The following is a 27,608-nucleotide window of genomic DNA, read 5'->3' as shown; positions in this document are numbered from 1 at the left end:
TTTGGGAAACCATGTCTCACTGTTTTGAGTGAGTTTTTGAAGAGGTGACAAAGAAGATTGATGAAAGAAGAGTAGTAGATGTCCTCTACATGGACTTTGGCAAGATGTTCGACAAGGTATCCACATGGCAGGCTGCTTAGCAAGGTTACATCATGTGGGATCCAGGCAGAGCTAGCAAATTGGGCACAAAATTGACTCAAAGGTAGGAGAGTGAGGGTGGTGGTAGAAGGTTGTTTCTCAGATGCGAGGCCTATGACTGGCAGTGTGCCGCAAAGATTGGTGCTGGGTCCACTGGTTTATGTCATTTACATAAATGATTCAGATGTGAATATAAGAGGCATGGTTAGTAAGTTTGCAGATGACATCAAAATTGGTGGTGTAGTGGACAGCGAATAAGATTATCTCAGAGTACAACAGGACATTGATTAGATGGGCCAATGGGCTGAGGATGATACATGGAGTTTAATTTAGATGAATGTGAGGTGCTACATTTTGGTCAGGAAAACCAGGGCAGGACTTAGACAGTTAATGGTGGGGCCCTGGTGAGTGTTGCCAAATAAAGAGACCTTGGGATGCAGTTGCATAGTTTCTATGGAGTCACGGGTGGACAGGATGATGAAGAAGGCATTTGGCTTTATTGGTCAGTTCATTGAGTATAAGAGTTGGGATGTCATGTTGTGGCTGTGCAGGACATCGATCAGGTGACTTTTAGAATACTATACTGCATTCATTTCTGGTCTCCCTGCTGCAGGGAGGATGTTGTGAAACTTGAAAGGGGTTCAGAAAAGATTTACAAGGATGTTGCCAGGGTTGGAGGTTTTGAGCTATAGGGAGAGGCTGAATAGGGCAGGGCTATTTTCCCAGGCATGTCAGAAGCTGAGGGGTGACCTTATAGAGGTTTATAAAATCGTGAGCAACATGAACAGCCAGGCCCTTTTTCCCCAGGGTAGGGGAGTCCAAAACTAGAGGGCATATGAGAGGTGAAAGGGGAAAGATTTCAAAGGGACTCAAGGAGCAACTTTTTCCACAGAGGGTGGTGCATGTATGGAATGAGATGCCAAAGGAAGAGCTGGAAGATGGTGCAATTACTACTTTGAAATACATTTGGCTGGATGTGTGAACAGGAAGGATTTAGAGGCATATGGGCCAAATGCTGGCAAATGGGACCAGATTAATTAAGAATATCTGGTTGGCATTGATGAATTGAACCAAAGAGTCTGTTTCTGTGTTGGACAACCCTATGACTCTATAATCAGAAGAAGGTGCAAGGCCTGGTTTTGTTCCATCTCCCTAGTACAGATCCAATTGTAGTGCCCAACATTTCCGCCCGACACCAGGAGCCAACACAGCGTGAGCCAAGGGTTCAATCTAGAAACTTTGGGGTGGTGTGGTGTCTCAGTGGTTAGCACTGCATCCTCACAGTGCCAGGGACCTGGGTTCAATTCCAGCCTCAGGCCACTGTCTGTGTGGAGTTTGCACATTCTCTCCGTGTCTGCATGGGTTTCCTCCGGGTGCTCCAGTTTCCTTCCACAGTCCAAAGATGTGCAGGTCACATGGACTGGCCATGCTAAATTGCCCGTAGTGTTCAGGGGTCTGTGGGTTATAGGGGGATGGGTCTGGGTGGGATGCTACAAAGGGCGGTGTGGACTTTTTGGGCCAAAGGGCCTGTTTCCACACTGTAGGTAATCTAATAAAAAAAGCTACTGGATCTGCATGAGTTCATTTCCCACTGTAAAGGTTCCTCATTTCTTTACCTTCTGCATTATCTTTGACGTGGAAGAACTTCAGCCACTAAATCACACATCTAAGCTTTTTAATGATCAGCAAATATCCATTGAGTAAATGCTTTTGTGTACACAGGACAGAAGAACATTCCACGTTTGTTCCTAGCAGTTCTGATGCTGCTCCCAGTGTTTGCTTAACTCATGGCTCTTTTTCCAATTCGTTTTCAGGCCTCTCAGTGCCAAAAGAAAGGAATCAATTGATGTCTTGGTTACATGCTGACAGTCCTCATGGTAAGATTACTGGCCCAGACAGTACGAAATTACTAAAACAATAGGCTCTGAAAGAAATAGAAGAATAATTGAACAATTAAGCTCTGACATAATGAGGAATACAGTAACAATGCCTAAATTGAGGCAGAGATAATGGGAACTGCAGATGCTGGAGAATCCAGGATAATAAAGTGTGAAGCTGGATGAAGACAGCAGGCCAAGCAGCATCTCAGGAGCACAAAAGCTGATGTTTCGGGCCTAGACCCTTCATCAGAGAGGGGGATGGGGTGAGGGTTCTGGAATAAATATGGAGAGAGGGGGAGGCGGACCGAAGATGGAGAGAAAAGAAGATTGGTGGAGAGGAGAGTATAGGTGGGGAGGTAGGGAGGGGATAGGTCAGCCCGGGGAAGACGGACAGGTTAAGGAGGTGGGATGAGGTTAGCCTGACCGTCTTCCCCAGGCTGACCTATCCCCTCCCTACCTCCCCACTTATACTCTCCTCTCCACCTATCTTCTTTTCTCTCCATCTTCGGTCTGCCTCCCCCTCTCTCCCTATTTAATCCAGAACCCTCATCCCATCCCCCTCTCTGATGAAGGGTCTCGGCCTGAAACGTCAGCTTTTGTGCTCTTGAGATGCTGCTTGGCCTGCTGTGTTCATCCAGCTTCACACTTTATTATCCTAAATTGAGGCATATGGCTTCAATTCCACCATCCAGAAAAGCAAGTTTTGTTTGTTAATTCAACAGGGATTGTGGGGATCATTGGCTCAGCATTTATTGCTTGTCCTTAAATGCCCTGAAAAATGTCTTAGCGAACTAGGTGTAGGGATGCCCACAGATCTATTTTTAAAGGAGTTCAAGGATTTTGACCGAACAACAGTGAATCCATTGTAGGTAGCTTCAGGGGAGCCTGTTGGTACTCCCATGTATCTGCATGTACCTTGTACTTCAAAGTGTTGGAATTCACCGACTGGTAAAGTATTGTTTAAGGAGCCTTGGTGAGTTGTTGCACTGCATCTTTAGGTGGTATACACTGCTGCTATGTGCATCAGTAATGTGGGGAGTCAATGTTGAAGGTATTAAATCAAGTGATGCTCAAGTGGTCTGCTTTGTTCTGAATACTACTGAGCATCGTGAAGTGTTATTGTAGATGCAGTCGTCCACATAAGTGGAGACTATTCCATCACACTCCTGACTTGTGTCTTCTTGAGGTTGGACTCACTTTGAAGAGTGAGGAGGTGAGGCAGGATTCTCATGCTGGGACCCATTGGCTTGTGGTTCAGTTGGTGGCCCACTTTGCTCTGAGTCAGGGGCTTGTGACTTTACAGATCCACTCCATGACTTGAGACCAAATTCTAGGTTGACTCTCCAGTGCAGTGTTGAGAGAATCTGCACTGCTCAAGGTGCTGTCTTTTGGATAAGATGTTAAACCAAGACCGTCTCAAGTGCACATAAAAAAAATCCCACAGATCTGTTTCAAAACCTAACTGGAGAGTTATCCCCAGTGTCCTTGCCAATATTTACTGTACAATCAACTTCACTTTAACAAAAACATCAGATAATTATTGTCATGTTAATGCTAGTGGCTGAAGAATCAGTCACTCATCCAGGATTGATGAGTTCTGGGTGGATTTGTTTCCTCAACTCAGTAAAATATATCATAAATTGTAAAATAAGAACTAAAGCAGAGCAACTGGTTTCAATGTGCATTGCCGACACTTGCAACGAGGCTGACAGCTTAGTGGGGTTGTAACCTTCATACACACAGCACCTGGAGTCCTTACAGTTGAAATATCCTGAAGGAAACATATACAACAGACCCCTGCTTTCCCAAAGGAACATTTAACTAGTTACAATAACAAGTAAGCCTGTGAGTCTCTACAAACACAAGTAATTTACTGATATGCCCAGATCACGTGATGAAGGGTTTTGTCCAGAGGTGCTGTTGATTTCCGCACGGTAGTACTGTCTGTTCATTTCTGTTTGCCAAGGCTTTTTTTCCTATTTTGTTTTCTTTGAAGCCTGGACAGTTTCCATTTGCGCGTGTTTGGTTTTGTCTATGTTCTACTTGGGTTTTCTGACTCAAGCGCCATTGCTGGCATTTGTTTCTGAAATGACTGTCTCCTGAGTTTGGCCACTGATCAGCCATGATCTCATTGAATGGTGGAACAGGCTTGAGGGGCTGAATGGCCTACTCCTGCTCTTGTCTTCCTCTGCACCTGTGAGGGGTTTGCAAATCCTTGCTCTTTGTGCTTTGTGCTTCTGCCTTTTCTTGAAGGTCTGTTATTTTCTCTGACATTGCTTTGGACTCAGGCTGATGCGTTTGTGGCATTTTGAACAGGAGTCACAGTCTAAGAATGAGGGGTAAGCCATTCAGGATGGAGATAAGGAAGAATTTTTTCACTCAGAGTTGTGAACCTGTGGAATTCTTTCCCAAAGAAAGGTTTTGGGGTTAGTTCATTAAATATACTCAAGAGGGGGCTGGAGGTGGCCCTTGCAGCTAAACGCTTCAAGGATCATGGAGAGAAAGTGGGAGTGGGATACTGGAATTGCATGATCAGCCACGAACATATTGAATGGTGGTGCAGGCTCAAATGGCCTACTGCCGCACCCATTTTCTATGTTTCTATGTTGTATGTAACCTCATCTGTCTGACAAACGAGCTGCTTCATTGTGGAAATCTTTTCATCAAATTGATACCCAGTTTGCTTCCTTCTTGCTCTTTGTTCATCTTTGTGAGGCTAAGACAGCAGAGATATCCCTTATCTCCAAGATAGTGTTCTCAAGTTTGGATTCATCTGCAGCCCAGTGTTCAGCATTTTCCTCCTAAATTCCAATCTTCTCTTTTCAGCAAAGAACTGGCCTCACTAATTCACAAGAAAGTGAGGAGTTCCATTCTTTTTTCCAGTTCAATTCAGCAGTTTTCTTGAACCTTCTGCTGCAGTTTCTGATGTGTCTCTGATACCTGACTCATTCGATGGATTGTGGCTAGCGTGAGGTATACGCCAATTGTTTGAAACAGTGGCTACAATGTAACTATCTGCAATGCAAGGCAGACTAACTTGACTGTACATACACTCCAGCACTATGCACTCCTGTGCCTGTGTATCCAGGTGTTCTGTTAGTTTTACATTGATATATTTTGTCGTAGCTTTCTATGCTTGTGGAAACATGGTCTTTTTTCAACTGCAGCGTTAGCATATTGGCATGTCACCAGTTTTCGAAGGACAAAAGATTCAAATTTTTGCAAAAATTCAGAAGGTTTGAGAACATTGAAGTTTCCCATGAGATTGAAGATACAAAATAAGTGTTCACGCTCATTGTTCATTGTCACATTGTGGTTTGTCAATCAATGCTTGCCTGCAACTCAGACAGGATGCCAGATGGTCTGTATTGCAGCTCCAGTGTACTGGTTGTGCGTAATGTTTGGATCAGTTCATGGCTTTTTATTTAGGTGTTCTAGTAATTGTGTCAATCATTGAGTTTGTACTTAGGATTTGTAAGCTTCATCGACCTGTGGGGATTATTTTATATTTACATCCGTTCTTTGATATCTCATTGATGCTACATGGCTTTGGTTTATCAAACAAGTATTTCTGAAAAGCATCCATGGGAGTGGTTGTGATTTCAATGCAACAATTAGCTCCTCATCTGAAAAATCACATAATAAGCCCTTTTCTCTGCATTTGCTAGGAAACGATCTTTGGACTATGTAAGCTTCTTCCTCAATGACATGAATTCTGGTTGATGAGCTTCAAATTTTAACCTGACTCTAAATGGTTTTTCCATGTGACCCATACCTTCTGGGGTTCTTTCAGTTCTTTAGCTGTTCTTCCTGACTACTAAGCCTGCGTAGATCTTCATTTCCAATTGCTAAGCAAATCTTAATGCCTTGCTTTTCTGCATTAGACACATCTGAGCCTAGCAAGCATCATTCTGCATGCTGTTTGAACAGTTTAAAATCTATTAGACGTTCTGCTGTGCTCCGATGTAAACGAGGGAATGTTGTGGACATCCTGACAATATGTAGATGTTGGTATGTTGGCCGAGCTGGGAGGCTTGATAGCAGCTGTTTCATCCCCTTACTAGGTGACATCCTCACTGCTGTGGAACCTCCTGTGAAGCCTTTACAATATCTACCAATCAGCATCTGAGCTACAGATCTTTACTCAAACCCCAAATCCTGACAGCGTGCCTTTAAACCTGCCTTCCTGATGACGGATTGGGTAGATTTTTCCTGCCTTTTAATTGCTTTTCTTCCTGGAAAAGGAAACTATTGTTTTACGTATTAAACTTATTCAATGGAGAAATCTTGTTTCAGACAATCTTCAGGGCTTATAAATCTTGTCAGTCTTAAAATCTGAGAGCAACATCCTTTTTAATTTCTCCCTAACTTGAAGCAAAGTGTTGGATTTACACTTTTCTCCATTTTCAAACTGAAGCAATCTTTACTGTGGACCAGCAGGTTTCAGTGCCCAGCCTGTCAGGCTGATTAGTGGGCAAAGTTTTAGTCTTATATATGTACTCTGCACCTGGAGTTCTTAAAGACGAAGGAACATGTCTAACATTTACCACATTGCTGTTTGTAGGGACTGGCTGAGTTCAAGTTGGCCTGTTGGTTTTCCTGCATTGCACTTTAACTCCATTGGTTGTAAAGGGTTTTGGTACACTTTGAGAAATGTAAGATGCTTCAGAAATGCAAGCTTTTTCTTTTTTCTTGCAAAATACTTTTTAAACACAAGATTAAATCCAATGTGTCATGATGAGTCTCAACTGAGCCTCACTGGCACCACTGGTATATCTGACAAGATCTGCGGCTCAACTTTGACAGTAATGAAGCCATTCCATTTGGCTCATCCCTCTACCTGACTACTCTGATGTGCCTCCATCCAGCTCCTTCGTTGTTTGTTCAGAGTAAGCCTAACAAGGTGCTGTCTTGCTATTTTCTCTGACCACCAACCTAAGGTCATTGTTCTCTGCGTAGCCTGTCACCAAAACCCTCTTCATCTACTACCACAACATTGTCTGATTAAACTGCTGAAACTTTAGTTCTTAACTTCACTGACTTCTGAACCAACTTCTTAAAAGCTCTGTCTGCTATTGTCCACCTTTACCCTTAAACTAATCCAAATCTTTAAGGCTCAGTTTCTCTCCAAATTTAGTTTCGTACAACATTATCCCAATGGTTCCTTATCTCCCAAAAACGTATTTGAGATCCTAAGTCTCAGGTTTACATTCATATCTGGCACCTCCCATTCCATTTGAGATGCTTTTAGCTATAGCTGTGGGTTAGAATTGGCTCTTGTGCCACTGGAGTGGGTAGCTCGTGTGGCTTTGTACCAACTCAGAGCCTTAACCAATAATTGAGGCTGACAGTGCAGGGTATCAGTGGAAGAGTGCTGCACGATCAGAGGCATTCTTCTTTCAGGTGAGACACTAAATTGAGTCTCTGCATGCCTTCTCAAGTGGACTTCAGAGGTCCTGTGGCATTATTTCATAGATTAAGAACATAACATAAGAGCAGGAATAGGCCGTTCAGCCCCTCGAGCCTGCTCTGTTGTTTATTACAAGCATGGCTGATCTCACTTTGTCCTTGACTCCACTCTCCTGCCCACTATCCATAACCTCTCAACACATTACTAATTAAGAATCTCTTTGTCTTCTCCTAAATTTACTCAATGTCCCACTACACTCTGGAGTAGTGAATTCCACAGATTCACGACCCTTTGACAGAAATGGTTCCTCCTTATCTCTGTTTTAAATCTGCTACTCCTTATCCCAAAACTGTGACCTCTCATTCTAGATAGCCCCACAAGGGAAAACATCATCTCTATGTCTATCTTGTCAATCCCTTTTAGCATTTTGTATACCTCCGTAAAAAACAGGCCATTAGGCCCAACCCATCAGTAATACTCCACCTGAGTTGCCTTTCATTTCACTTGCCTGAGCATTTCTTTCTATTCCCGTTTTCCTTATGTGCTGAGGCAATTTCTTTAAGAAAACATCCAGCTTTTTGCCTCCAACACCTCCTGTGGAATGAGTTCAACATTTTAACCATTCAGAATGAAAAATCTCTCTTTTATTTATTTGTAATTATTTATGTCATTTAGTTTTTCGATTTTCGCACAAATAAGTACATTTATTTCACATTCCCGCAAGCAGCTGACAGACGGTGAGGTAGAATAAAGCTGACTGCACAGTTTCAAACCCCATCTGGCTGGGATGGTTCCTGGAGCCTCCTTAGCTTGCCTCATGCTTGTGGAGTGGTTACCTGAAAGTTATTCTGTCTCTCTAAGGGGGAAAGATGCACATTTTCCGTTGTGGACTCCTCACCCTCTCTGCAACCCATCTGTAATTTTAAAGACCTTGATTATATCTCCACTAGGCTCTCTAGTTTGGAAATAGGCAGGACCCATTTGTTGGCCACTCCTCAGCTCACCCAGCTTAAGTCATGCTAATTTTTTTTAAGCTACAGCCTTCCTCCAGGACAGTGGCCACTCCGAATGTTTTCTCCAGTCCCTGTCTTACTGTTTCTGTTCGTGGTATAACCAAAGTCAGAAGTCACACACACCACCAGGTTATAGTCCAACGGTTTTCGAATTGCTGCTCCTTTGTCAGAGGGAGTCATGGGGTAGCACAAAGGCTCAGTGGTTAGCACTGCTGCCTCACAACGGCAGGGAACCAGGTTCGATTCCAGCTCAGGTGACTGTGGAGTTTGTACACTCTCCCTGTGTCTGCATGGATTTCCTCCGGGTGCTCCAATTTTTTCCAAAGATGCGCAGGTTAGGTGGATGAGGCATGAGAAATGTGTGGTTACACGGATAGGGTAGGGGGTGTGGGTCTGGGTGGGATGCTGTTCAGAGGATTGGTGTGCACTTTCTGGGGCAAATGGCCCACATCCACACTGTAGGGATTCTATGATTCTTCTATCCTATGATTCAGGACTTTGTGACTGATTATACGCGGAGTTAACTCGATATTTTCCCCCACTGGGGATTGCTCCCAATCTTCAGTGACGGTTTCGTATTATTGTTTCATAGAATCTTACATCACAGGACGACACCATTTGCTCCCTCCTACCGTTGAAAAATTTATGCAATTAGTTACACTCTTCCCATCCTATTCTTTCTCCATTGCCCAGCAAATACTCTGTTTGAAATACACATCTAGATCCCTAGTGAAAGTTGCTATTGATTCAGGCAGTGCATTCTAGATCATGAAACTCATTGCATTTTTCAAAGCATCTCCTCAACTCCCCTCTGGTCCTTTTGCTGATTAGATTAGATTACCTACAGTGTGGAAACAGGCCCTTCAGCCCAACAAGTCCACACCGCCACTTGGAGCATCCCACCCAGACCCATCCCTCTATAACCCACACACCCCTGAACACTACAGGCAATTTAGCATGGCCAATCCACCCAGCCTGCACATCTTTGGACTGTGGGAGGAAACCGGAGCACCCGGAGGAGACGCACACAGACACGGGGAGAATGTGCAAACTCCACACAGTCAGTTACCTGAGGCTGGAATTAAACCCGGATCCCTGGTGCTGTGAGGCTGCAGTGCTAACCACTGAGCCACTGTGCTGCCCTATTATCTTAAACCTATGTTCTCTGACTATTAATCTTCCTGCCAATTTCCCCTGGTTAACTCCAGAAAAATACCTCACAACATTGAAGACCTCGATCAAATCTCCGCATCACTAGCAGTAAAACTGCAATTGTTTTCACTCAGGAACCTTATAAATAATTTATTTAATGGAATGGGTGGCATGTGGGGGATGTCAATGAGGAAATGAACCAGAGAATCAACCAGAGTTCATGTTCCGAGTACTTCCTGGGTGGCCCTATTGAAAAGTGTCTTCGTGGCTTGTATGCATGTGGCGGTGCATTTTTGTGTGTGTGTGTGTGTACACCTGTGTGTGTGTGTATGCACACCTGTGTGTGTGTGCGCGCGCGCGTGTGTACGTATGCCTGTGTGTGTGTGTCTGTGTATGTACGCCTGTGTGTGTGTGACTTTGTATGTACGCCTCCGTGTGTGTGCGTGTGTGTGTGTGTGTGTGTGTGTGTGTCTGTGTATGTACGCCTGTGTGTGCCTGTGTGTGTGTGTCTGTGCATGTATGCCTGTGTGTGTGTGTGTCTGTGCATGTATGCCTGTGTGTGTGTGTGCGCATGTGTGTGTGTCTGTGTATGTACGCCTTTGTGTGCGTGTGTGTGTGTGTGTGTGTCTGTGCATGTACGCCTGTGTGTATGTGTGTGTGTCGGTGTATTTCTGAGTGTACGCTGTGTGTCTTTGTATGCATGTGCTTATGTCTGTACCTGTGTGTGTGTGTGTGTGTGTGTGTGTGTGTGTGTGTCTGTGTATTCCTGCATGTATGTGTGAGCGTATGCCTGTTAGTGCACCTGTGTGTATGCATTCATACCTGTGCATGTGTGTGCGCATTTGCCGTGTGTGTCTGTGCGTATGCATGTGTGTATGCCTGTAAGTGTACCTGTGTGTGGGTGTGTATCTGTGCATGTATGTGTTTGTCTCGTTGCATCACTATTTTCTGCCTGTGGGACTAGTACTTCATCAGCTCCTCAGGGTAGTCTCCTTGGCCCAAACATCTTCAGCTGCTTCATCAATGACCTTCCCTCCGTCACAAGGTCAGAAGTGGGGATCTTCATCAATGGTTGCACAATGTTCAGCACTCCTCAGATACTGAAGCTGTCTGTGTTCAAATGCAACAAGATCTGGACAATACCCAGGCTTGGGCTGACAAGTGGCAAGTGACTTTTGCCGCACATAAATGCCAGGCTATGACCATCACCAAGAAGCGACAATCTAACCACCATCTCTTGGCATTCAATGGTATTACCGTCACTGAATCGCCCACTATCAACATCCTGGGGTTATCATTGAGCAGAAACTCAACCAGACTAACCACATAAACAACAGTGGCTATGAGAGCTGGCCAGAGGCTAGGAATACTGCAGTGAGTAACTCATCTCCTGACTCCTCAATGTCTGTCCATCATTTACAAGGCACAAGGCAAGAATGTAATGGAATACTCCCCACTTGCCTGGATGAGTGCAGCCCCAACAACACTCAAGAAGCTGGACACCATTCAGGACAAAGCAGCCCTTTGATTGTCACCACATTCACAAGCATCCTTTCCCTCCACCACTGCAGAGTGTATACTATCTACAAGATACATTGCAGAAATTCACCAACGATCCTCATACAGTACCTTCCAAACCCACGATCACTTCCATGTGGAAAGACAAGGGCAGCAGATACATGGGAACCTCCAAGCTCCTTTCCAAGTCACTCACCATCCTGACTTGGAAATATATCGCCATTCCTTCACTGTCGCTGTGTAAAAATCCTGGAATTCCCTCCCTCATAGCATTGTGGTTCAAACCACAGCAGGAGGAATGCAGTTGTTTAAGAAGGCAGCTCACCACCACCTTCTCAGGGGCCACTAGGGATGGGCAAGAAATGCTGGCCAGCCAATGACACCCACATCCCACAAATGAATAGAAAAAAAGCTGATTGTCCAAAAAAATGATCATTTGCTTTTGACGTCCTCCTCACAAAATTTTACAGTCATTATTGTCAAATGGATCATGTGGTTAACACCAACACCACTGTGCCGATGTGTAAAAATAATCCACACAACATTCATGTTCCTTCTCCAGAATCTTACTGCTTCTAACACCAATTCTGTTTCTTTCAGTGAAAGAACAGGAGGGGCTTGAAATCTCCAATGAATTTAAGTGTCTAGAAAATGTTTTGAAACGTCACCTCCTGGACCAGATATGCCAGATTATTGAAGACCCTGAACTTCACTCAATTGTCAGTGACATGGTAAGATGAGAGTTTGATGGAAATATTAAATGGAAAGGTTGCCAAGCATTGCATTGTTTATCTCAATTGCTGCTGCAATTTCCCATGTGTGTCCGGATTAGGGAACAGATTAAGCAAAAATCATTAATCTCCTAATTTTTAATGGAGAAAGCCGGATAATTTCACAGATTCTTCTTGACGTGAGAAAGTATAAGGAGATGCAATGTTTATTGTCATGGCTGAAGACCACAGTCCTGGATCGCCTTTAGACATTCTGAACTTTAATGACAGTGCGTAGTTTGTTTAAAGGAAGAGTGGGTGAAGAATCAAGAGAAACCAGTTCACTTCTCCTTACCTGGGAGCTTAACAGTTTGGGGTGTCCCATCTGGAATTGTAACAAATTGGGGAACGTTACCTGGCAGCTGGTTGTAACAGTATGATGAGGTACCAGTGACATCAGCAGAGAGCAGCCCCAGTCTGTACTAGAGGGACACATACGTACTTACGGTGGAGCACATATAATAGTTAGGTCCTGACCTGGAACATTCACTTTCCTGTTCCTCTGATGCTGCCTGGCCTGCTGTGTTCTTCCAGCTCCACACTGTGTTTTCTCTGACTCCAGCATTGGCAGTCCTTACTAAGCCTATAATAGTTTAAATGTCAGGATTTGGGCGGAAACCTACCAGAGACATACTGTTGTAACTCTTATACATGGTTAACAGATGAAATATTTACATAGGATCCAAAAGTAGAATCCAGACCAGAAGCCAGTACTGATTATTGGATTACAACACAAAGAATAAAACAAAGAACTGCAGATGCTGGAGATCTGAAACAGAAACAGAAATCTCTGGAGAAACTCAGCAGGTCTGGCAGCGGAGTGAACATTTCAAGTCCGACAACTCTTCATCAGAACTGCTGGTAGCTAGGAAAAGCTAGTATTTATACTGAAGCCTGTCTTAAGGGGGGGATGGGGTGAGGTGAGCAGATAGGTGAAGACAGAGCAGAGAAGGAGAAAGAGAGACATGAAAGGGGATGGGTAGCTAAGGAGATGATGGATAGCAGGCCAAGACAGAAGGAAAGGTGAATAAGAGATAATAGGAGCTAAGCATGAGAAAATGGGTGAACTGTATGAATGCAACCCGTATAATGTAATAATGGGCCTAGAAGTACGTAGGAATGAGTCACTGTGCTAAAAGCAACCCATGTCACTGTAGATCAGGTGTGGGGGTGTGTAAAAAAACATGGAAGGGTGGAATCAGGCTGTAACGTTATTGAACTCGATATTGAGTCCCAGAGGCTGCAGAGTTCCCAATGTGTGTCTTCTACACTGAGGAGATGAAATGCATGCTGGGTGACTGCAATGCAGAACACCTACATTCTGTCTGCAAAAATAACCCCGAGCTTCAAGTTAACTGCCACTTCAACACACCACTGTGTTCCCATGCCCACATTTCTGTCACAGGCCTGCAGTAGCGTTCCAGCAAGCCTCAGCACAAACTCGAAGAACAACATCTCAGTTTCAGCTCAGGAACCCTGCGCACTCTAAGACTCAACATCAAATTCGATAAGTGTACAGACTGATTCCATCCTTCATCCCCAACCACCTCAATCAGACTTTCCTAGCTACTGACAGTTCTGATGAAGAGTCGCTGGGCTCAAAATGTCAAATCTGCTTTCTTCCCAGAGATGCTGCCAGACGTGTTGAGTTCCTCTGGCAATTTCTGTTCTTGTTTCTGATTAGTGGATTACTTGTCTGTTGTTGGAACACTCATCTTCAAGATGGCCTCTCATCTTCCACCATCCATAAATCTGAAGTCATCTAAAACTCTGCTGCCTATATCCTGCTCCAGGATCCTCCGACTCATTGTTCATTGACCTACAACAGCACCAGGTTCCCCAAAATCTTTTATGTAAAATTCTGATCCTTTGTCCCTTTGTAGCCTCACTGTCCTAACTCCTACGGTCCTGCAACCTGTGGAGATCTCAGCATTCTTCCAACTTTGATCTTTGCCCTGATATTAATGTCTCCAAGCATTCAATCTCTGCATTATCTCCCCTAAATCTCTACACCACCTTTACATGTTTGAGTATTTCAGAAGAACATAAATGAGATCATTGGGCTATTCAAGCCTACTCCTCACTTCTATAAGAGCGTGGCTGATCTGTCCAGGTGTCAAGTCCTCTTTCATATCAACTCCACAAAGCCTTCAATTCCCCAATATTTTAAAAATTTACTGACTTTGTCTTTTAAATGCTTTAGCTGATCTAGCCTCCACGACATTCAGGGGTAGAGACTTCTCGACATTCACTACCCTTTGGGAGAAATTTCTTTACAACTGTTTTCCCCTTATTCTGTAATAATGTGACCTAGTTTACGATTCCCTCCCTAACATTTTCTCAATGATAGATGTTAGGCTAAGTGACCTATAGTTTCTTTCTTTCTGTCTGTCTCTCTCTCGCTCGCTCTGTTATTGAACAGGGATATCACATGAGCAGTTTTACGATCTGGAATTCTCCCAGAAGTTGAGGGGCCTGGAATATTTTGACCTATGCCTCCATCCTGAATGAAAATTGTCAGGTCTTGGTGCCTTATCTACAGTAAGTCCCATGAATTTATCGAATACTTTGTCCCTTGTAATACTGATCACTACAAGATCTTTTCACCCCTTAGCACCTTGCTTATCTGATACCTTTGGGATGTTTATACTATCATTCTGTGAAAACGAAGACAAAATGTTGGTTTAAAATATCTGCCATTCGCTGTTATCAATTCCCCAGTTACATCCACCAAGGGTCCCACAGGCACATTTACTACTCTCTTTCTTTCTTGTGTGCGCATCAAAGCTCTTACTCTTTGTTTTTGTATTTCTTGCCAAATAATTTCATAATCATTTTTTCCTTTTATATTAGCTTTTAAGTCATCTGCCTCTGATTTCTAAACAAATCCCAATCCTCTGGCTCACCGTTATTTTTCATCATTTTGTAAGCCTGAATTTTTGATTGGATTCTATCCTTAATTGTTTTTATTAACAATGAGTTACTCACCTTTCACACTGAGTCCTTTGTGTCTGGAATAAATTGTTACTAAGCTTTAAGAATTGTTTGCTTCATGTCTGCCACTGGTCATATACTGACTTTCCTCTTAATCTGTTTTCCAAGAAACAATCGTTTCTTTAAAGTTCATGTTTGAGTTGAGGACAATGCATTTTTTTTTTGGCCAAGCATTTAGTTTCTGCTATTGTCTCATGTTTTGTTTCAGTTTTTGTTTGTTTAGATTTCTGTGAATCCCTCTGGGATGTTCACCCACATTCAAAACATCATTTTGTTAGCAAGAAGTTGGGGGCGCTGGTCATAGAACATAGAACATAGAAAAGTACAGCACAGTACAGGCCCTTCGGCCCACGATGTTGTGCCGTGGAATAATCCTAATCCAAAAATAAAATAACCTAACCTACATTACCCGCAATTCACTGCTGTCCATGTGCATGTCCAGCAGTCGCTTAAATGTCACTAATGACTTCGCTTCCACGACTACCACTGGCAAACTATTCCATGCGCTCACAACTCTCTGAGTGAAGAACCTCCCTCTGATGTCTCCTCTATACCTTCCTCCTAACACCTTAAAACTATGACCCCTTGTGGCAGTCAATCCTGCCCTGGGGAAAAGTCTCTGGCTATCTGGTCATGTTCATTCATTTACACTGTTTTGTTTCCCAGCTCTGTGATGCATGTGCTGGAATCAAATACAAGCTCTCAGACTTGAATAAATTGGATGATAAAGGGAAAGAATGTGCAGAGAAACTGCTGGGCATCTGGAGTGAGGATCAGCTACGGAATGTGGGTGAGGACAAACTGCTTATTGCAGTCTGCTCTCTCATTACAGCATTGGAAGGTAAGGAGCCAACAAACCTATGTTAACCCCTTCCTACGTTGAGTTATTTTGGAATGATACAAATGGACATGGTGTTCTTATAAAGACAAGTTGTATTGTAATGGTTTTGTTATTGAACAGGAGGCTTGGTGTAATACTCCAGAGAACAGGAATTTGGTTTCCATTCCTAGCTGGCTGATTGACTTTGAAAAATAAAATTAAGAGGTGCCATTGATTAGGGTAGTGTGGTGGCTCAGTGGTTAGCGCTGCTGCCTAACAATGCCAGGGAGCCCAGGTTCGATTCCAGTGTTGGTTGAATGTGCAGACTCTACATAGACATTCTCCCCTTGTCTGGGTTTCCTCCTGTGCACCAGTTTCCACCCACAGTCCAAAAGTATGCATGTTAGGTGGATTAGCCATGGGAAATGCAGGGTTGGGGTGTAGTGGGTGTGATGCTCTCTGGAGGCTCAGTGTATGCTTGATGGGCTGAATGGCCTGCTTCCACCCTGTAGGGGATTCTATGCTTGATGTAAAATCCAACTAATTCAAACAGCCCCTCTTTGGAGACACAATTTGACCATTGCAATCATTGGTGGTCTGACTCCAGTCAGATTCCTGCTGGAGTGGTCTAGTAGGAGGACGTGGGGTTTGCTGCTGGAGGTGACATAGCTGGGGATGAGCTGAGGTGGATAAAGATGGGATAAGACAGACGAGGGCGATGGACAATGACAGTGGATGCTCTAGTAGGACTAACTGCAAACAGCAGCCACAGGGAGACTCTTAATTGTGTGAAATTATTACCAGCCCCACAGTGTGGTGTGCTCACAGGACTCCAGCATGGAAATTAATGGCAGCCTTGCTAGTGATGCCCACACCTACAGGATGAATTTAAACCTCTAGCCCACCCAACTGGGCAGGGAACAGCCCGTCTTAGGGTTAAAGTCTTGAAATTTGGAAGGTCCAATTTCAAGAATATTTTGCAGAAATTCACTAAAGGTCCTTAAACAGCACTGTAAAATCCCCTAGCCAGTACCATCTTAAAGGACAAATGCAGTGGATATATGGGAAGACCACCATTTGCAAGTTCCCTTCCAAGCCATTCACCATCCTGACGTGGAAATATATTGCCATTCCCTCACTGTTGCTGGGTCAAAATCCTGGAATTCCCTCCATAATGGCATTGTGGGTCTATCTACTGCATATGGACTGCAACAGTTCAACAAGGCAGCTCACTACCACCTTCTCACCTGCTATTGGAAGGATGTTGTGAAACTTGAAAGGGTTCGGAAAAGATTTACAAGGATGTTGCCAGAGTTGGAGGGTTTGAGGTATAGGGAGCGACTGAACAGCCACGGCTATTTTCCCTGGTGTATCGCAGGCTGAGGACTGACCTTATAGAAGTTTACAAAATCATGAGGGGATAGATAGGGTGAATAGCCACTGTCTTTTTCCTGGGGTTGTGGGGGGGGGAGGGAGTCCAAAACTAGAGTGCATAGGTTTAAGGCAAGAAGGAAAAAGATTTAAAAGGGACCCAAGGGGCAACTGTTTTACTCAGAAGGTGGTGCGTGTGTGGAATGAACTCCCAGAGGAAGTGGTGGAGGCTGGTACAATTACAATATTTAAAAGGCATCTGGATGGGTATGTGAATAGGAAGGGTTTACAGAGATATGGGCTAAATGTTGGCAAATGGGACTAGATTTATTTAGGATATCTGGTCGGCATGGATGAGTTGGACTGAAGGGTCTGTGTCTGTTCTGTATATCTCTATGACTCTAGAACTAGGGATGAATGCTGCCCCACCTAGCAATGTCCACGTCCAATGAGTGAATAAAGGTCGCTTCTTTTTTGTTCTGAATCATTTTTTAATTTGTTCCGAGGATGTGGGTATTGCTGGCTGAGCCAACACTTCTTAGTTGGCCCTAATTGCCCTTGAGAAGGTGATGTTGAGATGATGCTTGAACCACTGCAGTCAGTTGGCATTAAGCTGTTCGGAAGAGAGTTCCACATTTGTGAAGGAACAGCAATATATTTCCAACTCAGGATGATCTGTGTTTTGGAGGGTAACTTACAGGTGCTGGTATTTGCATGTATCTATTGCGTTTGCCTTTCTGGGTGTTAGAGAGCTGGGCTGTTTGAGAAGTCTTAATGAGGTGCTGCACCACATCTTGTTGATGGCTTGATGGTAGTAATGGCATTACTTCAGGCTCTTGACAAAACCTCCTCTAAAAGTTAGTGTGGAAGCACTTAAAATGCCAAATCACAATTACAGACATTCTAAGAAGTAGTCTCAGGATTTCAGGGTGTTGTTACTTTCGGATCTTTGCAAATATCTTTTTCTGTTCTTCAGATCTGCCGTTAGCAACACTGCAGTTGTTAGCAGAGAGTTTGAAGATGCAGATTCTACCTCAGCAACTTGCCCTGGTAAGAAGTGAGCTGAGACTGTGAAAATAAGTGTCAAGTAATTATATTTGGACTAAGCCAAACCACCAAATGGAGTAAATTGGAAATATTGAACTCTTGTGAATTAATAAAGCAGTGAGTAATTAATGCATCTGAGTAAATTGAAAGGGGAAATATGAATTTTTCAGATTAGAATGGGTGGATGGATATTGGAAAAATTGATACTAGAACACGCACTAAATTAGACTCAAACAATTAATGAACTTGAGATAAATAAAAATCATGAATAAATTCTAGTTGGAACCTACATATTTAGAGGTGAATTCAAAGGAAAATAAGAATAATATAGTGAACTATTTTGGGAATAATGAAAATGTGGGAGTGAATTAAATGAAAGACAATTCATAAGGAGAAGCAATACTTGGATAAATTAACTGCAGAAACTTAGAAAAGATTTGGAGATAGGGAGGATGTGTGCTGTACTGTCTCTGTCAGCAGAGCTACCTTTTGAGACAAGCAGTGCAAAGTTCTGACGTGCTGAAGTATTGAATGGAGGAAATGACAGCAGCTGTTGCTGGCAGCAAGATCTGAGCCGCCATTTGGTATCTGGCTATGGTTACATTCAACACAATAAAGACATAAGGCTGCATCCTTCATACCTACAGTGCTGTCTCTGCTGGACTGCCTTGCTTGAATGGTTCATGCTCCGAGGGCACAGATTCAAACCTCAACTAATTGAATTAGTAATTCTGAATTACATAGAAACATAGAATGTGGGGCCCATTCGGCCCTTCGAAACTGCTCCACCATTCATCACAATCCTGGCTGATCATCCAACTCAGTAGCCTAATCCTGCTTTCTCCCCATAACCTTTGATCCCATTCACTCCAAGTGCTATATCTAGTTGCCTCCTGAATACATTCAATGTTTTGGCATCAACTACTTCCTATGGTAATGAATTCCACAGGCTCACCACTCTTTGGGTGAAGAAATGTCTCCTCATCTCCATCCTCAATCATTTACCCTGAATCCTCAGACTGTGACCCCTGGTTCTGGACACACCCATCCATTGGGAACATCCTCCCTGCATCTACCCTGTCCAGACCTATTAGAATTTTATAACACTCTGTGAGATCTTCCCTCATTTGTCTGAACTGTAGTGAAAACAATCCCAACCGACTCAATCTCTCTTCATACGTCAGACCCGCCATCCTCGGAATCAGCCTGGTAAACCTTCGCTGCACTCCCTCGAGAGCAAGAGCGTCCTTCCTCAGAAAAGGAGACCTAAACTGCACACAATATTCGAGGTGTGGTCTCCCTAAGGCCCTGTATAACTACAAAAAAAATCCCCTGCTCCTGTACTTGAAACCTCTCACAGGGTAAAAGCAACTCTCAGTAATGGTGCCCATAACACCATCATGAACTGTCTATTCTGCTGTCCTTAGCTGGACTGTATCAGTAGACCCACAGCAAGGTAGTTGAGTCTGAAATGCAGGAAACTCAGTTGTATCAAATCAATTACTACAAAAGCTATAGGGGTTGAAACTAGATGGCTCTGTGGGTACCGCGTGGATTGCAGTGGTTCAAAGTGGCAGCTCATTGCAACTAATCAGTGATGGACAATGTAGCTGGCCTATATGTTGGCAGCAAATGAAAAAAGAACTGGAAAGGTGCAATCCTTTCATTTGTTTGTTTTTTAAATTTGTTTCTGAAGGTCACCAACATCAGCAAGAATCTGGGAGATAGCCAGGTGGGTCAGAACCTAGAAGTGGATACTAGAGTTTTGTCAGAGGCTGCATTTGGAATAACTGCACAGATCCTGAATGAAATTGGAATTCACATGGAGAGAGAAGCTGTTCAAAAGATGAGAGAAACGAATCTGTGTGAACTGTCCATTGCTTTGTACGGTCTCGAAGCACTGAGCAATTATCAAGAGTGAACCCAGAGAGGGATGATACATGGATTTGTGTTTTTTTTTAAATTATTGATGTAAGGCTCAGATTCCGAAGTATTTTATGTCCCCTCATAAATGCATACTTCAAAGCAACAATCTCAGTGTATCTCATAGACTTTATCTGTACTGAGATATTATAAATGGTCAGAATCTTTTTCCATTGCTCAGAAAGATACACAACAGTACAGCAGTCCCCAAAAGGCAAATAGAACTAGCTATCTGGAAGAAATAAAGCAGATCACAGATGAAGGCTCAGAGCCTGTCCTGGGGATTATATGCCAATCAAAGCTCCCTCTCCAGCATACTTCTTCATGTAACTAATTGGCTCTTATTCCCTTCCCTCTCCCATATGCTTTCTCCTTAAAAACACAAAAATATTCACCTCAGTTACCCCCAGTGATACCGAGTGTCCCAATCTCTGGACAAGAACATTTTGGATTAATTTTCCAAGATATTTATTGGAATATCAGACTAATTTGCCATTGGTATTGCTATAGAAAAGAAACATATAGTGAATATTTTCAGAACAAATGCAAGAACGTCACATTTCAAGGTGAGCAATAATTCATACTGCATGAGAAAAAGGCAAAGGGTAATGATTGGTTACCAGGTAATCCCCTCTCATGCTTCATTGGTCCTCAGTGTCAGGGACTGCCAGCTGTAGCCACAAAGGCCAGACGATTGGCCAGCAGCTTTTGGAGGTAGGAGATCATCTCCAACAAAAGCCACATGATGGTCAATAATTGGCTGAGGACAAGTCAGCGAAGTGAGAGCTGGCTTGCTCCTCATTTTGATGCTTGAAGGCAGGAGTGTAGAGGATGGAGGCAGGAGGTAGAGTCAGAGTGGTGAGTTGGGAGACTATAGGTGGCCAAAGGTCCCACTTCCCAAATAACATTCAGACCAGAAACTGCTATGCTAGCTTTGCAGTGTTGCTGACTGTTGGAATACTTTGACTCTTAATTTTCCTTTAGTAGGGCCTAACAAGACCCTCAGTTGTATTCAAAAAGGTCTCTCATTGTTTCCTGCTTTAGGGCAGTTAGGGCTGGTTAATAAATTCTGGCCTTGCCAATGATGCTTACAGACCCATGAATAGATAGGGAAAAAAAACTATGTTGATACTATAAGTTGGAGAAAGAACACCACACAAACAGACTGTGACAGTGAACAGTTATTTTTGTATGATAACGAAGTGTGAAGCTGGATGAACACAGCAGGCCAAACAGCATCTCAGCAGCACAAAAGCTGCTTGGCCTGCTGCGTTCATCCAGCTTCACACTTTGTTATCTTGGATTCTCCAGCATCTGCAGTTCACATTATCTCTGAATTATTTTTGTGCATTTACATTTGATATTTTATGCATTTATAAGCTTTTTCCTAAAACAAGCAATAAATGAAAAATCTTACTGTGTTGAAACCATGATGTAAAGACTTTTTTCATTATACTCCGTTTTGTGATCTTGAAAATCCCATTATGAAATGGCAAAATAACACTTTTTAAACATATAAGTTTAGAAATACTTTTCACATTCTTATAAAAGAAATGTACCTGCCGCTATTCTAAATATTATATACTGGACTGCTTATTCAAGCTGTGAGGTGGGGAAGGACTGCAGATGAGCTGGAGCCAGAATGGACATTCAGCTTGGAAGATGTTGCTGATTGGTCTGGGGAATGGTGATCAGATGTTGATGAGAAAAGCCTTCTGCAAACAACTACACGATTAGATTAGATTTCCTACAGTGTGGAAACAGGCCCTTCGGCCCAACAAGTCCACACCACCCCTTGAAGCATCCCAAGGTCCACCCTCCATAACCCACACACCCCTGAGCACTACGGGCAATTTAGCACAGCCAATCCACCTAGCCTGCACATCTTTGGACTGTGGGAGGAAACCGGAGCAAACCCACGCAGACACGGGGAGAACGTGCAAACTCCACACAGACAGTCGCCCGAGGCTGGAATTGAACCCGGGTCCCTGGCGCTGTGAGGCTGCAGTGCTAACCACTGAGCCACCGTGCTGCCCTTGTAGGTGTAGATGTTTGATAAGAAGCAATTGAACCTCCAGATGGGAGAGTACTATTCTTTCTTCTGCGGCAAAAAAAATTCCTCAAGTATGAAGAAAGCCACTTTATTTTCCATCATCAGTTGTTATATGCTGTGGTTTTGAACCAAGAAAAACATCAGAGACTTCATAAGTTATGAACAGGTTGCTCTGTGCCTTCTACAACAAGTGGAAGTACCTGGACATTGAGGAGCAGCAGGATCTTACAAGCCAAAATGATCATCCCAGTGAATTCTGTTGGTGGGGACCAATGAATGGCCTGACCAGTTGTATCCTTTGCCCATGACACCGATGGTTTTATTTGTATGTATAACTTTCTACATGAGTGTAGGGAGTGCGAGTTATATGTTGACAAATAATAATTGTTTACCGGTTTAATTTATTTATGATGCATAATAATCTTTCTAAAGTACAGAAATCTGCTCCATGCTTTCTGTCAAGCTAAATCTCAAAGACAGGCAAACTGAAGAATCCTGAGAGTGTGCTGTAGACTTCTGTGACTCTAACTTTGGGAAGATTCTGGGAACAACAGGGCTTTATTTCCAATGTACGAGTCATAAAAATCACCAAATCCCATAACAGTGGGACCATGAATTGAAAAATGAAACATTTGCATCATGTGCAAATGTTTTAAATTGATGTCGAGAAAGTAATAAAAGCAAATATTTCATATAATGAACTGAGAACAAATGAGCCACAGTGGAGGAAAGGACAGGATTTTCTACTTGGCTGTGCGGTGGTGGGACTGGTGGTAGCAATGGTGAGAAAAATAGACATATCAAGAAGTATTTGACTTATTCCAACTTCATGGAGTGTTTCCCCATGACAAACAAGAATAGGGAGGGGCTGACAGCTAAAAGGTGAAAAGCAGATAGATTCCATATTGAAGGCAAAAACAAAATACTGCAGATGTAGCAAAATGAAATAAATATAGGATATACCGGAAATACCCACTAGGCAGGTAGGAGGTAGTACAGTTTAAGGCCCTTAAGTAACCATTAATTGACCATTTAAAGGGTCTTAATCACTGACAAATTGGAAAAATTGTCTACAAATCTTGTTGTTCAGCATTTAATCATCAAGGTCATGAGAAGGGGTTGAATATCTCTCGGGACAAACCTGGCTAATTATTTCCCCTCCTTGTTGCTTTCTCCAGCAAGGGGAAAATTCTTCCCATCTATTGCCAATCCCTAGTTTCCCTGAAAGGACAACAAGTGGGTCATTCTCCTTGAACCACTGGAGTTATTTACTGACATTGTTGCTCCATGAGTGTTCCAGAGTTCTGGTCAACAACAATAAAATTCTGAGGAAGGGTCACTCAACTCTGATTTCTCTCCACGGCTGCTGCCAGACCTACTGAGCTTTTCCAGTAATTTCTGTTTTTGTTTCTGAATTACAGCATTTGCAGTTCTTTCAGCTGTTGTAAAGAAATGGTAGGTTTATATTGCTTTGTCAGCCCACATGAAGGTGACAGGAGTGGGTTGAGGGGGCTGGGAAGTGCTGTTGAAGCAAGGCTGATGCTCAGCAGCAGGGCGGCACACTGGCTTGCACTGCAGCCTCACAGCACCAAGGACCTGGGATTGATCCCAGCCTCGGGCAACTGTCTGTGCGGAGTTTGCACATTCTCCCCGTGTCTGCATGGGTTTCCTCCGGGTGCTCCGGTTTCCTCCCACAGTCCAAAGATGTGCAGCTAGGTGGATTGGCCATGCTAATTTGTCCCATAGTGTTCAGGGGTGTGTGGGTTATAGGGGGATGGATCTGGGTGGGATGCTCTAAGGGGCAGTGTGGACTTGTTGGGCCAAAGGGCCTGTTTCCACACTGTAGGAAATCTAATCTCATCTAAATCTCTGGTAAATTTAGAAATAGGAGCAGGAATAGGCTTTATAGCCTGCTCCAGGATTCAATATCATCATGAATGATCATCTAACTGAATTCGCCATTCTTGTTTTCATCCCGTTGATCCCTTTAGCTCTAAGAAGCCCTGGTAAATATGGTTAGGCTGGCTGGTAGTAGAAGGTATAACATTATATCAACTGAAATTGAATAGGTACTAGAAAAGGAAGAACAAAAAAAAGACTTGGAGAAACTACAGGAAATGTAGTTAGTTCCAACTGAACAAATAGGTGTGGCACGGTGGCTCAGTGGTTAGCACTGCAGCCTCACAGCGCCAGGGACCCGGGTACAATTCCACTCTGAGGTGACTGTCTGTGTGGAGTTTGCACTTTCTCCCCGTGTCTGCGTGGGTTTCCTCCGGGTGCTCTGGTTTCCCCCCACAGTCCAAAGATGTTCAGGGATGTGTAGATTTTTTTTGTTATTCATTAATGGGATGACAGCATCGCTGGCTAGGCAACATTTATCGCCCATTCCTAATTGCCCAGAGGCAGTTAAGAGTCAACCACATTGCTGTGGGTCTGGAGTCACATGTAGGCCAGACCAGGTAAGGATAGCAGTTTCCTTCCCTAAAGGACATTAGTGATTAGTGACAAAGTGATATTAGGTGGGCTATAGGGGGATGGGTCTGGGTGGGATGCTGTGAGGTTCGGTGTGGACTTGTTGGGCCTGTTTCCACATTGTAAGGATTCTATGATGGCAGTAGAACAATGGGCCAAATAGTCTTTTTCTAGTCTTTAAACTTCTATCATACACCCTAATGAAACAGCAAATACATTCATGAAAATTTCCACTGGTACCTTTAGAAGAGCAACATGAGGGTTTCTAAAAGAACCTAATTTAGATTCTATTACAAATCCCAATATTATTTACAACTTTGTTACACCTTGATAGTTCTTAGCTCCACATTCCTTTACCTGAAAATTAACTTGAAACATTAACCCAATCTTTAAAAAAATTGTTTATTCTCTTATGCATAATTTCAGTCTGATCTGTAAGTGCTTTTTTTACAAGCAGACAACAGAGATAGTTTGATGAACACTACATATCTACACCCGGTAAATTCAAAATAAAATCCACATGAGAAAAAAGCATTCTTTGTACAAAATTGAAAAAATTGTAAAAATTAATTTTCTAAATGCAACACTGAAATTAAAAACTGAAAAAATAATTGATCCATCTTATATTACAATGAAATTCTACAACAAATCAAAAATGGATACAACTCTAAACATGCACAATGCTGGGTGTGGGACTGATGTGTAAATCTTCTCCTCCAATGGCACACCCTCATAATGCTCTACCTGTTGGATGTGCATGGTGTTGCAGTTGTAAATTCCCAGAACAGAGGGGTAAAACTGCAGTCTCCCAATACACATGGAGGCAAAACAGGGAATAGAAAGAGCGTGGGGTGCATCCCTCCCTTTGATTCTGCAGGTTGTTCTTGCATCTTTCCTCCTAGTTCAGGGTGCCATCAATATCAAGTGAGGAGACAGTGTTCTGTCATCTGAAGGAGGCAATGAGGTGGTAGGTCTTATTAAATGGAGGCACAGTTAACAAATATTTAAAATAGGGAGGGGGATGTGTAGGTGGGGGCGTGAAGGCAAGCAGTGTTATTACTGGTTCACATCAGGCCAGGTACGATGCAATTGGCACACACCAGAGCCGGTTCAGACTTCATGCGATTTACTCCTTGCCAACAGAGGGAGCCAAAGTCCTGGGTCACTATCCATTATATTACAGCAGTGTAAATACTGAGGACGTTTGATTTTGATCTTCAGTGAAAGTGAATCATTCTGGGCAAAAGCAGGAATGAGGATGTTCCTGAGAAAGATCCATACACAACACTCCCACTCCCTCTCCACTTACCCATCCTGTGTTAGTTGAAAGTGGATATTCTTTGAACATGCAAGCCCACAGTTTCTTTAAACAGAACATTTCAAGGGTAATAGTCTTAGACAACTTGCAGGCATTCAGTGCTCCCTGCTTAAGGTCCTACATCAGTGCACAAAATTCTTGTAAGAACACTGGGCACACACCACAAGTGTCCCTGGGCCATAGCAGACCAGTCCAATATACTGAAGGTGTCTGGAATAGGTCTAAAGGCAGTCCTTGAGGTCAGCTTCTGTAGGGCACATTCAGCTTGCGGTAGGCACAGCATCTCTATGTAGGTCGATGGCTCTACACGGTTTCACTCACACACACACACACACACACACACACACACACACACACACACAGTTCAATCCAGCAGTGGCACAGCCACATACACTTCCAATGCCGTCAGCGAGCATTGCAGAGCACCTCGTGATTACGGGTCCTTGGGCTCCAGTCGATAAGAGAGGTCATAAAGTAACTGCTGATTGTCAATCACGTGGAGCTGCCGGATGTACGCTTTAATCTCAATGTGGTTTGCAGCCGGGTCAGAATCCAGCTCTGCTTGAAACCAGAAGAGAGCACCATTAATATGAGCACTTTCAGCACCAAATAGCTCATTAACTGTCGCGGCTTATCTCACCTCAGTCAGGTCGTGATTTCAATTCCCACTTCAAGAAACACCCATCCCCGAGCACAAAATCTAGGCTGACACTCCCAGTGCTGTACTGAGGGAGGCACTGCACTGTTGCAGATGTCATCCTTCAGATAAGGCATTAAACTTAAGGCTGCCCTCTCGGCTGGATTTAAACAGCTGCATTATATCAAAGGGGCTGCACGGTGGCTCAGTGGTTAGCACTGCAGCCTCACAGCGCCAGGAACCCGGGTTCGATTCCAGCCTCAGGCAGCTGTCTGTGTGGGGTTTGCACATTTACCCGTGTCTGCGTGGGTTTCCTCCCAGTGCTCCGGTTTCCTCCCAGAATCCAAAGATGTGCAGGCTAGGCGGATTGGCCATGCTAAATTGTAAGTAATATTCAGGGATGTGTAGATTAGGTGGGTTATAAGGGGATGGGTCTGGCTGGGATGCTGTGAGGGCCTGTTGGGCTGAAGGGCCTGTTTCCACACTCTAGGGATTCTATTAAAATAGCTTTTTAACCAAGATTCATTATCCCTCGGTCAAAAACACAGACTATCTTATCTCCGTTTCTTATGCCTGACCTGAAATAGTAACTGATTTTTTTTTCTTCACAGATGCTGCCAGACCGGCTGAGCTTTTCCAGCAACTTCTGTTTTTATCTCCATTTCTACAGATTGTGGTCATGTTTGTCGGAACCATCTGGGATGCCTTGTGTGGGTTTACTGGCACCAATCCTTTTTACTGATCTTAGTTTAAGTGACTGATATTAACTGAGGAAGGATGCCCATGAAGTCTTCAGCTGAAGAGAAGCTCAGTCTTGTTGATCAGAATAGGATTTAAGAGTTAATTATTTTACATTTGAGTTGCATGAGAGGGTTCGTGAGACCTCACATAAGACTTGAGATGAAAATACATTATTGTTTGCTAAATAGAGTTTAACAGCAGACTTGAACCATGGAACTCTATCATACACCAATTCACTCCTCCCAGGAACAGGTGGGACAGCCTAAGAGGGCACAGGTTATCTCGTAAAGGCCATTGCTGTTTCTCGGAGCTCTCGCAGCTCCCTTTCCTCCGTAGTAACCGTGACCACAT

General features: G+C 43.4%; 2 protein-coding genes across 8 annotated transcripts in view; one reads left to right on the top strand and one right to left on the bottom strand.

Moving 5' to 3' along the window:
* The window catches only part of lrrc3ca (leucine rich repeat containing 3Ca), a 177,647-nt gene extending 156,369 nt beyond the window's left edge, over positions 1–21,278 (top strand). For all 5 annotated transcript variants that reach the window (XM_059638764.1, XM_048560807.2, XM_048560809.2 and 2 more), the window contains 5 exons: positions 1,953–2,015; positions 11,712–11,842; positions 15,542–15,716; positions 18,043–18,116; positions 19,810–21,278. In XM_059638764.1, the coding sequence (XP_059494747.1) occupies positions 1,953–2,015; positions 11,712–11,842; positions 15,542–15,716; positions 18,043–18,116; positions 19,810–20,034 (668 nt within the window). In that variant the 3' untranslated portion in view covers positions 20,035–21,278. The remainder of the gene's footprint in view (positions 1–1,952; positions 2,016–11,711; positions 11,843–15,541; positions 15,717–18,042; positions 18,117–19,809) is intronic.
* A 3,671-nt stretch (positions 21,279–24,949) lies between these two features.
* The window catches only part of rapgefl1 (Rap guanine nucleotide exchange factor (GEF)-like 1), a 106,884-nt gene continuing 104,225 nt past the window's right edge, over positions 24,950–27,608 (bottom strand). For all 3 annotated transcript variants that reach the window (XM_048560265.2, XM_048560263.2, XM_048560264.2), the window contains one exon: positions 24,950–26,437. In XM_048560265.2, the coding sequence (XP_048416222.1) occupies positions 26,313–26,437 (125 nt within the window). In that variant the 3' untranslated portion in view covers positions 24,950–26,312. The remainder of the gene's footprint in view (positions 26,438–27,608) is intronic.

This window comes from Stegostoma tigrinum, chromosome 31 (assembly GCF_030684315.1).
Source record: "Stegostoma tigrinum isolate sSteTig4 chromosome 31, sSteTig4.hap1, whole genome shotgun sequence".
In the NCBI taxonomy this organism is placed as follows: Eukaryota; Metazoa; Chordata; class Chondrichthyes; order Orectolobiformes; family Stegostomatidae; genus Stegostoma; species Stegostoma tigrinum.
Note: the sequence above shows the minus strand (reverse complement) of the source record. Positions and strands in the feature narration are given on the sequence as shown.